This window comes from Myxocyprinus asiaticus, chromosome 37, assembly GCF_019703515.2.
Source record: "Myxocyprinus asiaticus isolate MX2 ecotype Aquarium Trade chromosome 37, UBuf_Myxa_2, whole genome shotgun sequence".
Taxonomy (NCBI): domain Eukaryota; kingdom Metazoa; phylum Chordata; class Actinopteri; order Cypriniformes; family Catostomidae; genus Myxocyprinus; species Myxocyprinus asiaticus.
In genome coordinates, this window is record NC_059380.1 from 19,672,410 (window position 1) to 19,685,856 (window position 13,447).

The following is a 13,447-nucleotide window of genomic DNA, read 5'->3' on the forward strand; positions in this document are numbered from 1 at the left end:
AAAGGCACGGGGAATCTTGTGAAAATTGATGGCAACATGAATGCAGCATGTTATCAGAAAATACTGGCAGACAATTTGCATTCTTCTGCACGAAAGCTGCGCATGGGATGCTCTTGGACTTTCCAGCACGACAATGACCCTAAGCACAAGGCCAAGGTGACCCTCCAGTGGTTACAGCAGAAAAAGGTGAAGGTTCTGGAGTGGCCATCACAGTCTCCTGACCTTAAGATCATCAAGCCACTCTGGGGAGATCTCAAACGTGCGGTTCATGCAAGACGATCAAAGACTTTGCATGACCTGGAGGCATTTTGCCAAGACGAATGGGCAGCTATACCACCTGCAAGAATTTGGAGCCTCGTAGACAACTATTACAAAAGATTGCACGGTGTCATTGATGCTAAAAGGGGCAATACACAGTATTAAGATCTAAGGGTATGCAGACTTTTGAACAGGGGTCATTTTATTTTTTTCTTTGTTGCCATGATTTGTTTTATGATTGTGCCATTCTGTTATAACCTACAGTTGAATATGAATCCCTTAAGAAATAAAAGAAATGTGTTTTGCCTGCTCATTCATGTTTTCTTTAAAAATGGTACATATATTACCAATTCTCCAAGGGTATGCAAACTTTTGAGCACAACTGTATGTATTTCTTTTTTATGTGAAACACAAGATATTCTCAAATCAAATCATATTAATACAGTAAAGCGCTAAATTCAATTAGGGCGATAACATTAAACCTCATTTGTTCGTGACCAAATGTGCATCATGATGACCTGATTATAAAAGTGATCATATTTCTTCAGAAGACCTGTAACAAAATGCATGAGTTGTATTGATTTTTATTATTCACTTTCATTGTATGGCAAATAAACCCTATGAAGTCTTTTGTAAAAATTCTCCTTTTGTGCTCCTCAGAAGAAAGAAAGTCATCAGGGTTTGGAGCAACATTAGGGTGAGTAAATGATGACATTCCTTTAATTGATGTGTAACATGCAATAAACATTGCTAAAATTGCAATCATACATAAAACTAAAATGCAGTGGATTATTTTGGCACATGCTAAATTACTCTGGCAAAACAAAAATGGAAAAGGACTAACATGCTGAAGTTGGTAATGAAGGATTTCTTGGGTAACTCCACCTCAAAAAACACTTCCTGTGAGATGTTAGCCTTATTAAGAGCTTTAGTGGTCATGACGGGCAAAATGTGATGTCACATTGCAATCTATTTTCACGCTCTGCACCTCTATCTGTAGTACAGAAAGAGACATAAACAGAGAGGCGAAGGCAAAGGGACAGAAATTAATGTTTAAGAAAATGTGAGAGCGAAAGCTCTGAGAACTTCTTTATAACTTATATTACATTTCAACATTGTTTAAACTTGAAAAATACTGATAATGTAATTGACACTAATGTAATGTCAGTTATTTTGAGCACATATGTGGCAGGGCGGAGGGCGGAGGGCCTGGCCCCTAATTAGGCTGATTAAGCCCGAGAGGGATAAGGCCAACCAGAGATGGCAGTGCGACAGAGAGAGAGAGAGTGAGTTACGGACAGCTGCCCGACACCTGTGTGTGTTTGTCTTTTTGATTCAGTTTATATTAAAATATTATTTATATTGTTAAGCCGGTTCTCGCCTCCTTTCCATTGAACTGTGTTACAACATATTGCTAGCATGTACCATAAAAGTAGTCAATGAGACCATATGATAACTTTGTGTGAGAAACAGAACTAAATTTAAGTTTAAGGGCTTTAAACAATATGACATAGACATAATTTTCATTTTTGGGTGGACTATACCTGTAGCGAACCTTTCCAACACTTGGTACAGGGCTAGGGTTTGCGTTCACTGGACTAGCATGAAATTATACTATTTTAAAACTTCACAAAGCACTACAAAGCGTTAATAGGACTTAGCCATTGCATGTTGTAACCCTGATTACTTCTATTGATTTATGTCATTTCAGGGCAAAGGGGTCAGCTAATATTGCAATTCTGATGTTGCAAAAACTTTTAAATGACAAAGACTTGACTGGCAAACTTGTGTAAAGATGAAATGAAGAGTCCCTACCTCAGCACTACTCACACTTCTGTGAGGAAGGCAATTAGGAAATTCATTTTAGGCAAGGCAAGGCGAGTTTATTTATAAAGTACATTTCATAAATAATACATGTGTACTCTTGCTAAAGCGCAAAAAATGTGGCTACTATGTATTGTGCATAGAGCGCAACAGTTGCCACCCAATTCTTCAGCCCTCTGGGTCCTGGAAGTATTTTCCCCATTTATTTCTTCCATGGACTTTTCATAAAATACTTCATAAGCCATGAAACAAAACCAGCTTGCTCCGAGGTGAACATTACAAACTTTGTTTTGAAGCAAAATAATATTTGAAAATCTGACAAAAAGATAAAAGTGTCCTTACCGTCTTTCACAAGGGCACAAACTACAATTCCACGAAGAACTGCGAATGATTTAATCGAATATAAAACAATGGAAATATATAAAACTATTGATTTTAGGTTATTGATTATATTACATTTATTTTGAAATATTCTGATATATACAAACATATAAGTAGTTTAAGGGTGAAAGGAGACCGGCTCGTTTGCATCATTCACAGTGTGTCATTGGAGTAGGTGGTCGCTTCTGGGCATGTTTGGCGGAGTTGGCTTTAGCTTCTGTAAATGGCCCATTTTGATCCAAAAGACCACAAGGAACACAAGGCATGTTTGAACAGGTGATATATTTATTTTGTATCTATTTTATATCATTACATCAAAGGTTTCTATCACATTACCCAAGATGCTATCAAACAGTATTTTAACACCATGTCAAGTATGGCAAATCCAAAAATCCAAAATGAACTATCACATTATGTACTTATGACTATAGGTGAACGCTAACATCTACTTTGAGGCAAGAGCTTTTGTGTGTAGTGTGGAGGTCCGCTGAGCCACAGATGATTCTTAGATTGATCTGAAGAGACCAGAGACAATGTAGTCTGTGTGAACTCCATCAAGGAGTCCAGTGCCATTATTGTGAATGAACCAGCAAGGCACATTTTCTCCATTCTTCATATCCTTTCTGAAATCTCTCTGCCAACCCCTGTTGACACAGAGTCATGTGGAATTCAATGAAAATCTGCATGAGATTTTACTGTCTGCCTGCAGTTGTGAATTCAGCACAGATTACAACAGATTCTGTCAAAATATTTACCATAAAATACCGGCAGCTGTGATTGCCAGAAATTTACTGTAAAAAATACGGTGACCTTATTTCAGGTTTTACAGGATGTAATTTTGATGCCTCTATATTTTTTTAAGGTTCACTACCGTTTATTAAGATGTTCCAAATGTAAGTTTGGGAGGAGCTTGTTCATCTAGGCCTGCCAATCATATCCCAAGGATATATAAGCGGGCGCTGCTGCTTCCCACACTCCGACGACGCTTCTTCCAGCACCCCTCCACCTCCCCATCTCCACCTTTATATTTCATAACGTCTATACCAATTATTTCAAATTGTCTTTCCATTTAACGCTTTAGTCTGATAGTCCAGGGGGGATCTCAGAGCTCATGCCCAGTTCCACGCAAGAGCCCCCCAGCTATGGACAGCACGACAATACACTCCAGCACTTTATGTACCAGTGAACTTTTGAAATAATTAAATTATATAAATTGTATATACTAAACCTCTGTAACTATAAAAGTCTGCTTTTCACTTTAAAATGTATTGTTAATCACCGTAGTAACTACAAAAGGCCACATGATGACTTAAAGTGATGAAAGAGTTGCCATACCAGGAGCAATAATTAAGAAACATGTGAGCAAAAGGCAAAACACCATCAAGGTAACACATGTGACACTAAAATAATGCAATAAACATGACCTAAATTACATAAAATATAACACAGAACACCCTAGTGTACATGCACATGTAATCTCTTGTTAAACATAATATACATTTTTACTGTTAATTTTATGGTAAAATCATTCTTTTAAAATAAAATATTAATTAAAAATGACAATATTTGACCCTAAAATTACATGTATTGTCTTGATAAATATATTTTCATTTTTTACCATACTGTATATGATAAGGTAACTACCCCTTAACCAATTAACATTTATTTACTGTAGCATTTTTACATTCTTTTACCATTAAAATTACAATCATTTTTACAGTTTCCATTCACCTGGTAACTGTGAGCTTGTTTCCTTTCACAAACATGAAGGCATCTTTCTTGTCTGGGTCCTTTCCTGGAAACAAGTCACTGACTTCAAAGTTTACCCCCTGGTAGAACTGACCTGCAAAAAAAAAAAAAAAATTAAAAAAAAAATGTCAGGATGCCGTCTAAGAAAGAGGTCGAAGTGATTTTTATTGGAAACCGCTGACCAAGTGCCTTGAGCATCACTAAACATTCTTTGCCGAACATGCCTGCATTGGCAAAGAACAAAATATGTGCTATTTTATGAGAGAACATTGACTAGAATAATTCTGCTTATATGTAATAACTTCAGTCACTTATTTTACCAAGCAGGCCATGGACATTGTGTGAAAGGAGGTGGCTGTCCAGGGTGTAGAATCCAAGGTAGTCTTGGTGATACGGGTGTTTCTTCCACACTTTGTGAAGTATAATCAGAAACTTGACTGAGTTCCTCAAAGTCACTGTTAAACTGTGATCTTTGATTAAATGCAGATCCAGGCTGGAGAAAGCAAAAGATGAAAGTTCTTAATTTGTGCTGAAAGTTCATTTGATTGTTCTGGCCCTAAACCACTGTTCAATGTAAATTATTTGTCACTTACTTCATTCCTTTGACAGTTCTGGAGGTAGACCAGAAGAACTTTGTGTGTTTTTGACCCTCAGACACTAAGATCTCCTTTGTGGTCACCGTTAATCTTATATCAAGATGCTCATGTACAATCCCAAAGCGGCCAAAATAGGTGTGTGCCTTGCTTCCTTGGACCGCCTTCTTTTCTCCAATGATCTGGCCGTTCACTACAATGCCTGAATATATATTTTTCACAAATGTGAGGAAAAAGAGAAGAGGAACAAAAAATGCAGTACATCAAATTACCCACACCAACATACTGTAGATTTATGCATTTTTAACAGTGTAAATTACCTGCTAGTGGGTCTCTAACCAAGTTAAAGATGGTACCAGGTTTGTCATCAAAGTTGAAGCACAGAGAATCATTCTGTTCTGGCAGCTCAATGATGAAGTGTGGATCTCCATCAACTGTTAAGAGCAAGAGCCAAACACGAGTGGCATGTAAGATGTTTTTCTTTACTTTAAGATTGTTCTCATAAAGTAATACATTCAAAACACTCATTATTAAAACTTCACACCACAAACATGACACCACCTCTCACCAAAATATGAAGTGCGTGGTTGTATTTTTGCCAGGTGAATGCTGCCAGTCAGCTGAGGTGGAGCATATAGGGCTCTTATAGCTACAAGGGTGTAGTTGTGAAAGAGAAAGGGAGACAGAGTTTGAACATTTACAAAGGAAGCTTCAAATCACCTAAAGAGAAAAATCACCATCTCATCATTTGTCAGTCATCCTAAAGGTGCAATTAATGAATCATGGCTGACTGTTAATAGCACATTTATACAATGGCATTAGTAACTATTGCTTTGTTTGATGATGGATCCATGCCGTCAGGTGTCAGTTAAAGTCCAAGACAATTGTTATATTAACCAGTGCAACAAACCAAAAAATACAGAGTGCACCTTTAACCCTGTTCAGTTATCAAACTAGCAAAAAAATCATCCACAGGTTAAGCAAATAGGTTCTTTCAAGAGTTTTTGTTAAATCCAGTATATAGTTTGGAAGATAAGACAGCTGAGTCATATAACCTACATCCAGACACAAGTGTGTTTGTATTGTTCACAGTGATGGTTTGAAACCTTTGACTGACCAATTCTAGATCATTATTAACCAAATATTCCTTACCAGGTTCTGTCATGTCCTCTCGCTGTTCTGTGGATCAAAAGAATACAACAACATTACCCAAATTTAAATGTGCCATCTTAACATATCGGCAAGAAACTGATGATTCAAATGTTTAAAATTTTGGGCCGTTGCATTTCAGTATAGCTTCTTCCATGGAAGCTCCTCCAAATATAGTTTTAGACGCTCATTGTCCAGGGTTGGACGCTTTATATGTCATTTTACAGTCTCTTCCTGTCTAAGTGGGCAGTCCTTGACCAGAATAAGCTGCAAAATGGACCAGACTTAATGCCCAACTGTCCTGTATTATTGTGGACGTCCCATACTAGATGCTTATTGTCCCATATTTTTGTGGTGAGAGGCTAAAGGGGGACGGCTGTTCTGCAATGGAACACCCAAAATGCTGTAGCCCCTGTATTCGCATGCCAAATACAGGTGCATCTCAATAAATTAGAATGTCGTGGAAAAGTTCATTTATTTCAGTAATTCAACTCAAATTGTGAAACTCGTGTATTAAATAAATTCAGTGCACACAGACTGAAGTAGTTTAAGTCTTTGGTTCTTTTAATTGTGATGATTTTGGCTCACATTTAACAAAAACCCACCAATTCACTATCTCAAAAAATTAGAATACATCATAAGACCAATAAAAAAAACATTTTTAGTGAATTGTTGGCCTTCTGGAAAGTATGTTCATTTACTGTATATGTACTCAATACTTGGTAGGGGCTCCTTTTGCTTTAATTACTGCCTCAATTCGGCGTGGCATGGAGGTGATCAGTTTGTGGCACTGCTGAGGTGGTATGGAAGCCCAGGTTTCTTTGACAGTGGCCTTCAGCTCATCTGCATTTTTTGGTCTCTTGTTTCTCATTTTCCTCTTGACAATACCCCATAGATTCTCTATGGGGTTCAGGTCTGGTGAGTTTGCTGGCCAGTCAAGCACACCAACACCATGGTCATTTAACCAACTTTTGGTGCTTTTGGCAGTGTGGGCAGGTGCCAAATCCTGCTGGAAAATGAAATCAGCATCTTTAAAAAGCTGGTCAGAAGAAGGAAGCATGAAGTGCTCCAAAATTTCTTGGTAAACAGGTGCAGTGACTTTGGTTTTCAAAAAACACAATGGACCAAAACCAGCAGATGACATTGCACCCCAAATCATCACAGACTGTGGAAACTTAACACTGGACTTCAAGCAACTTGGGCTATGAGCTTCTCCACCCTTCCTCCAGACTCTAGCACCTTGGTTTCCAAATGAAATACAAAACCTGCTCTCATCTGAAAAGAGGACTTTGGACCACTGGGCAACAGTCCAGTTCTTCTTCTCCTTAGCCCAGGTAAGACGCCTCTGACGTTGTCTGTGGTTCAGGAGTGGCTTAACAAGAGGAATACGACAACTGTAGCCAAATTCCTTGACACGTCTGTGTGTGGTGGCTCTTGATGCCTTGACCCCAGCCTCAGTCCATTCCTTGTGAAGTTCACCCAAATTCTTGAATCGATTTTGCTTGACAATCCTCATAAGGCTGCGGTTCTCTCGGTTGGTTGTGCATCTTTTTCTTCCACACTTTTTCCTTCCACTCAACTTTCTGTTAACATGCTTGGATACAGCACTCTGTGAACAGCCAGCTTCTTTGGCAATGAATGTTTGTGGCTTACCCTCCTTGTGAAGGGTGTCAATGATTGTCTTCTGGACAACTGTCAGATCAGCAGTCTTCCCCATGACTGTGTAGCCTAGTGAACCAAACTGAGAGACCATTTTGAAGGCTCAGGAAACGTTTGTAGGTGTTTTGAGTTGATTAGCTGATTGGCATGTCACCATATTCTAATTTTTTGAGATAGTGAATTGGTGGGTTTTTGTTAAATGTGAGCCAAAATCATCACAATTAAAAGAACCAAAGACTTAAACTACTTCAGTCTGTGTGCATTGAATTTATTTAATACACGAGTTTCACAATTTGAGTTGAATTACTGAAATAAATGAACTTTTCCACGACATTCTAATTTATTGAGATGCACCTGTAGTTGGCAACCCTAGTCTAAAGGGGGTCGCACAATGGACGTGCCTGGCAGACGAGATCGCATGTTCTAAAATTCGAAACTACTGTTTTCAATGACGGTACGCACACCACAGCCGCCACTCACCATCTGTCGGCGGCGCCAAGCTACGACTCCGGAGGCTGCTAAATTTTCTGCCACGCCACAGAGGACATAGATTATTTACTCTAGAGTTGTTCGTTCTTGAAGAAGGGAAAAACCTTGGTAACTTTTGTGTGTACTGTCTGCCACCTGAACCGCATCGACGTGCCCTGTGTTTGATACCTGTGCCATGTCCTAGCCACGACACGATGTGGCGTGGCGCTTCTTGTCCGGTGTACAACCTCCTTTACTCTTCAAGACTACTGCAAATACATAAGGTAAATACCTTGATGTCAGAGCAAAAAAATCGCAAGTACCTTCAGTCAGCTTGTCAGCAATGAGCATTTCTTCATCTTCAGTCTGTGGTTTGGTGACCACCATGGAGGTGAGGGGTGTGACAAAGTTATACCTCAGAGAAAGGTCTAGAGCCTCAGCTGTGGCGTTGTCCTTCTCCTCAAGAGAGCACTTCTCTCTGTCACAGAGTATCACGCAGTATCACCCAGTTTTGTTACAAATCTATTGACATTACAGTCTGTTCTTTGATCATTTTCAGGTAATGATTCAAATAGTTGGGAACATGAATCTCACTGACCTTTTATCCAAGAGCTGCTGGATGGTCAGATATGCCCATAGACGCTCTATGAAATCCCCGAAGATGTACTCTTGTTCAGGAAACACACTGTCCCACTCCTCAGTAATGGCTAGACCCCTGACCACGAACTGGTCTTCCAACTGTTATCGATGAAAACAGTGTATATGACTCTTGTAAAATTCTACAATCAGACATGGCTGACATTTATACATTTTATAAATTTAAACCCTTCTGTTGTTTAAAAATAATAACATCTGTGATGTTTGGGTCAAAAATGACCCACATAGAGTTCAATACATTTTCAGTAGATTTACAGCACACTCTTCTATAAATTATGAACATGAAAACTGGTATAGGTTTATCTACTTGTTTTCACACTGAACACAGGCTTACATACTTGCATTTTAACAGGATAGAGTGCCACATATATGTCAGTTGTGGTACTACTTGTGTACAGTAGATATACAGTAAATCCTTAGCTTTATTGTAAGGATTTACAGTACTTAAAATAAGCTGAAAATTAGATTACATACAAGTTTGATCTGTTTGAAAGAAAAAGAGAATCATGGTTTATATTTAGCTAAATTAGAACCATAGGAACATTCCAAAAAAGTGCATTTATTATTGTACAACAAATACATTGTTAGCATTGTCAAATTAACATTGTGCAGTTGAACTAAAAATAACTCTCTTTCTCTCTCTCTGAAACTTGTTGAAAACCCACCAGTGAGAACATTTTAGGTGGTCCTTACTAGTAAAAAAGGCAGATAAATCGACCAAATCATGTTTAGCTTTAAATCTCCTTATGTGCACAGGTTTCTGTTAGGATTAGGTTTAGAGATAGGGTTAGGGAATAGTGTGTGTGTGTGTGTGTGTGTGTGTGTGTAGTATTTGAAAATGTTAATGCTTATGCACTAGAGAAAGCTCTGATGGAGCACTCGACAGATAGGAATGCATGAGATGGGTTTAGAGGATGTGGAAAGAGCAGGTCAGTTTCAAGTTAAGTGGGAATGCAGCAAAATTCTCTGAAATTCTCATTGGTTAACTTTTGGTCTGCATGTCACTTCCGCAAACCACTGCGTATGTCCTCGCAACGCTTCATTTCCATTGAAATGTATATGCAGCATTCTCTGACACAGTGTAAACTCTATAGTGTTTATAAAGAATTAGAGTGTGCCCTCTTTACCCCGTGTGCAGACACTTCAGTCAGAAAGGTGTCGATCTCAAATTCTTGTAGGCGGCCAGCTACCACAAGCTCAGAGCCCTTAAAGAATTGCCTGAAGTGACTTTCTGTCAAGGAGTTTACTATGTTGCCAGGGTAATTGAGATTCACCTCCAAAAGAAGTGGGCTTGCCACCTCTTCAAAAAAACCCTGTTGAGAATATCTGCATTCAGGATCTTGTATGGATAATGTAAATATTTATTTATTTTATTCATTCATTGGGAGTAGGGTTGTCATTTCTACCTGCAGTTGAAGGGTAGCATCTGAGGCCTCATAGACTCTGCGAGCTAAACCATCATTCTGTTTGGCCAAAATGTCAAGGAGGCTGTAGTCCACATCATAGCCAAACCCCAAACAAAAGAGACTCATGCTTCCATTCACAGCATTGCGGACATTTTCTTGGATTATGTGTAGTTGTTGCTCCCCTTGAACACACATTATTCAGTGCTTATTATTAAATTGATAGAATTGAAGCTGGATATTAAAAATGTAATTGACTGTCCAATAGAGAGACATTTTGACTAAGAATATTTGGTTACAGTGAATAAACACATCATTGGCCCTTCTGTCATATTTTTCCATAACATAAATCTAGGACTTTTACATAAAAAGATACCTATGATATGGACTATTTTCACAAATCTTCCGGTTCATACATATAAAAAGCATTATTTTGTCTTTCTTGCTTGAAATTTTGCCTTTTTATTAAATTAATCAATGCTTCCTATAAATATATGTATTTTTTCATGATTTGTTTGTTTTTGTTTTACCTCACCATTTAAAATGCCTATTAAAGCATTTTTGTATTCTAAGTCAAAACACACCAGAGCTGGGTCGTCCATCAGTTAGTAGGATGATCATGGACATGTCTGGGAGGGAGTCGCTTTTTTCAGCAGTAAGCATTTCCACTGCATGCAAAATGGCGTTGTTTATATCAGTCACTAAGGGAAAAATATGAAATAATACAGTTAATACAGTGGCAATTCAGTGCAAGAGGGAAATGTCAGGGGCCAAATTCACACTCACAACACCCACATGAGCACCTTGATTCAATATGTCAGAGCACAAGAACCCCTAGGCAATGGCTGCATCTTTGAGCATAGTTTTAACATTCATTTATCATACTGTTTTGGATCATACTCACTGTGTCTCGCTGTAATAGTTTGGACAAATTCTTTTGCTGCTGTCACATTCTCTTGTGTAGCTTTGGTGAGAGATGGTCTCCACAACTCTATAACATCATCAAACGTGACAAGCCCAAAGTAATCATCTTCATGCAGTTCACTTAGTATAGTCACCAAAGCTTCTCGAGTCTACAAACAGACAACCAGAAAATGATTCAAATACAAAACTAAAAGAAAGTGCTCTATGCTTGTTATCCCTGCTGCAAAGACCAGCTTAGGCCAGCATGGTCTAGGCTGGTTTATGCTGGATTCAGGGCTGTTTCTGAGCATATGGGGGCCCTAAGCGAAATCGTACTTGAAGCCCCATCTAGCCAGGTAGCTGGCTTACATTTATTTCTTACTAGTGGTCTAGCTGCGTTTCTACTCCTCTTCCTATTTCTTTTTTCCGCTCCCGACTTGTAGGTGAACTTCACGATGACGAAGAACCCTTTGTGTGTGCGAATGCCTGTATATCTAACTACAACACTCTCCTTGCAGTTACATTCTCCCTTCCAGAATGCGTGACGCAAATGTGATTATCAGCACAGACTGCGCCGACTGACCGCGCAGCCCAGATCTTCACGACACGCAAATGCGGTCCTTGCCTGTGCGCATCGTTGGCATATGCGCCTGCCATTGACTGTACTAAAAGAGTATCACAAAGCAGTTCTAGTAGGCATTCATTGATGTCACAAGAGTATACATTGAAAGTCAACGTGGTTGACCGGGTGCGAGCCAATCCAGAATGTGCAAAAACGAAGCATACCTGGGCCTTGAGTCTTACATGCAGATTTTGGTATATTTAAAAAGTAAATTTTTTTAAAATAACCTTGCTTTGCGGGCCCACTGGTGGCTCGGAGGCCCTAAGTGGGCTCTTATACTGCTTATAGCTAGAAATGACCCTGGCTGGATTAAAGTGATAGTTCACCAAAAATGAAAATTCTCTCATTATTTAATCAGCCTCATGATATCCCAGGTGTCGTATGGATCACATTAATGCTAACTGTCTGTGATTTTTGGAGCTTCAAAAGAGAAATCACCATCTGCTTGCATTTAAAGGACCTACTGAGCTAAAATATTTTCTATTTTTCTTCAAATGTGTTCTGGTGAAGAAAGAAAGTCATACACACCTGAGATATCATGAGGGTGAGTAAATAATGAGAGAATTTTATTTTTTGGGTGAAATATCCCCATAATGCTAGTCTAGTGAAGCTGGTCAACTAGCATGGATGTTCAAATAAAAATAATTGAACAATGAAATCCTGCTGGTCAACCTAGTTCAAAGCTTGATGGGGAAACCAGTACACCATCAGAATCCAAAACATTACATACAGGTGCATCTCAATAAATTAGAATGTCGTGGAAAAGTTCATTTATTTCAGTAATTCAACTCAAATTGTGAAACTTGTGTATTAAATAAATTCAATGCACACAGACTGAAGTAGTTTAAGTCTTTGGTTCTTTTAATTGTGATGATTTTGGCTCACATTTAACAAAAACCCACCAATTCACTATCTCAAAAAATTAGAATATGGTGACATGCCAATCAGCTAATCAACTCAAAACACCTGCAAAGGTTTCCTGAGCCTTCAAAATGGTCTCTCAGTTTGGTTCACTAGGCTACACAATCATGGGGAAGACTGCTGATCTGACAGTTGTCCAGAAGACAATCATTGACACCCTTCACAAGGAGGGTAAGCCACAAACATTCATTGCCAAAGAAGCTGGCTGTTCACAGAGTGCTGTATCCAAGCATGTTAACAGAAAGTTGAGTGGAAGGAAAAAGTGTGGAAGAAAAAGATGCACAACCAACCGAGAGAACCGCAGCCTTATGAGGATTGTCAAGCAAAATCGATTCAAGAATTTGGGTAAACTTCACAAGGAATGGACTGAGGCTGGGGTCAAGGCATCAAGAGCCACCACACACAGACATGTCAAGGAATTTGGCTACAGTTGTCGTATTCCTCTTGTTAAGCCACTCCTGAACCACAGACAACGTCAGAGGCGTCTTACCTGGGCTAAGGAGAAGAAGAACTGGACTGTTGCCCAGTGGTCCAAAGTCCTCTTTTCAGATGAGAGCAAGTTTTGTATTTCATTTGGAAACCAAGGTCCTAGAGTCTGGAGGAAGGGTGGAGAAGCTCATAGCCCAAGTTGCTTGAAGTCCAGTGTTAAGTTTCCACAGTCTGTGATGATTTGGGGTGCAATGTCATCTGCTGGTGTTGGTCCATTGTGTTTTTTGAAAACCAAAGTCACTGCACCCGTTTACCAAGAAATTTTGGAGCACTTCATGCTTCCTTCTTCTGACCAGCTTTTTAAAGATGCTGATTTCATTTTCCAGCAGGATTTGGCACCTGCCCACACTGCCAAAAGCACCAAAAGTTGG

At 39.0% G+C, this 13,447-nt stretch overlaps 1 protein-coding gene across 1 annotated transcript in view; it reads right to left on the reverse strand.

The window, feature by feature from the left end:
• Positions 1–2,732: 2,732 nt before the first annotated feature.
• The window catches only part of itih3a.2 (inter-alpha-trypsin inhibitor heavy chain 3a, tandem duplicate 2), a 67,311-nt gene continuing 56,596 nt past the window's right edge, over positions 2,733–13,447 (reverse strand). The window contains exons 10-22 of the mRNA XM_051676439.1: positions 11,046–11,214; positions 10,726–10,842; positions 10,145–10,326; positions 9,866–10,051; positions 8,680–8,819; positions 8,405–8,559; positions 5,958–5,984; positions 5,374–5,454; positions 5,126–5,239; positions 4,806–5,007; positions 4,533–4,705; positions 4,195–4,306; positions 2,733–3,107 (exon numbers count right to left, since the gene is read on the reverse strand). Of these exons, the coding sequence (XP_051532399.1) occupies positions 2,969–3,107; positions 4,195–4,306; positions 4,533–4,705; positions 4,806–5,007; positions 5,126–5,239; positions 5,374–5,454; positions 5,958–5,984; positions 8,405–8,559; positions 8,680–8,819; positions 9,866–10,051; positions 10,145–10,326; positions 10,726–10,842; positions 11,046–11,214 (1,797 nt within the window). The 3' untranslated portion in view covers positions 2,733–2,968. The remainder of the gene's footprint in view (positions 3,108–4,194; positions 4,307–4,532; positions 4,706–4,805; positions 5,008–5,125; positions 5,240–5,373; positions 5,455–5,957; positions 5,985–8,404; positions 8,560–8,679; positions 8,820–9,865; positions 10,052–10,144; positions 10,327–10,725; positions 10,843–11,045; positions 11,215–13,447) is intronic.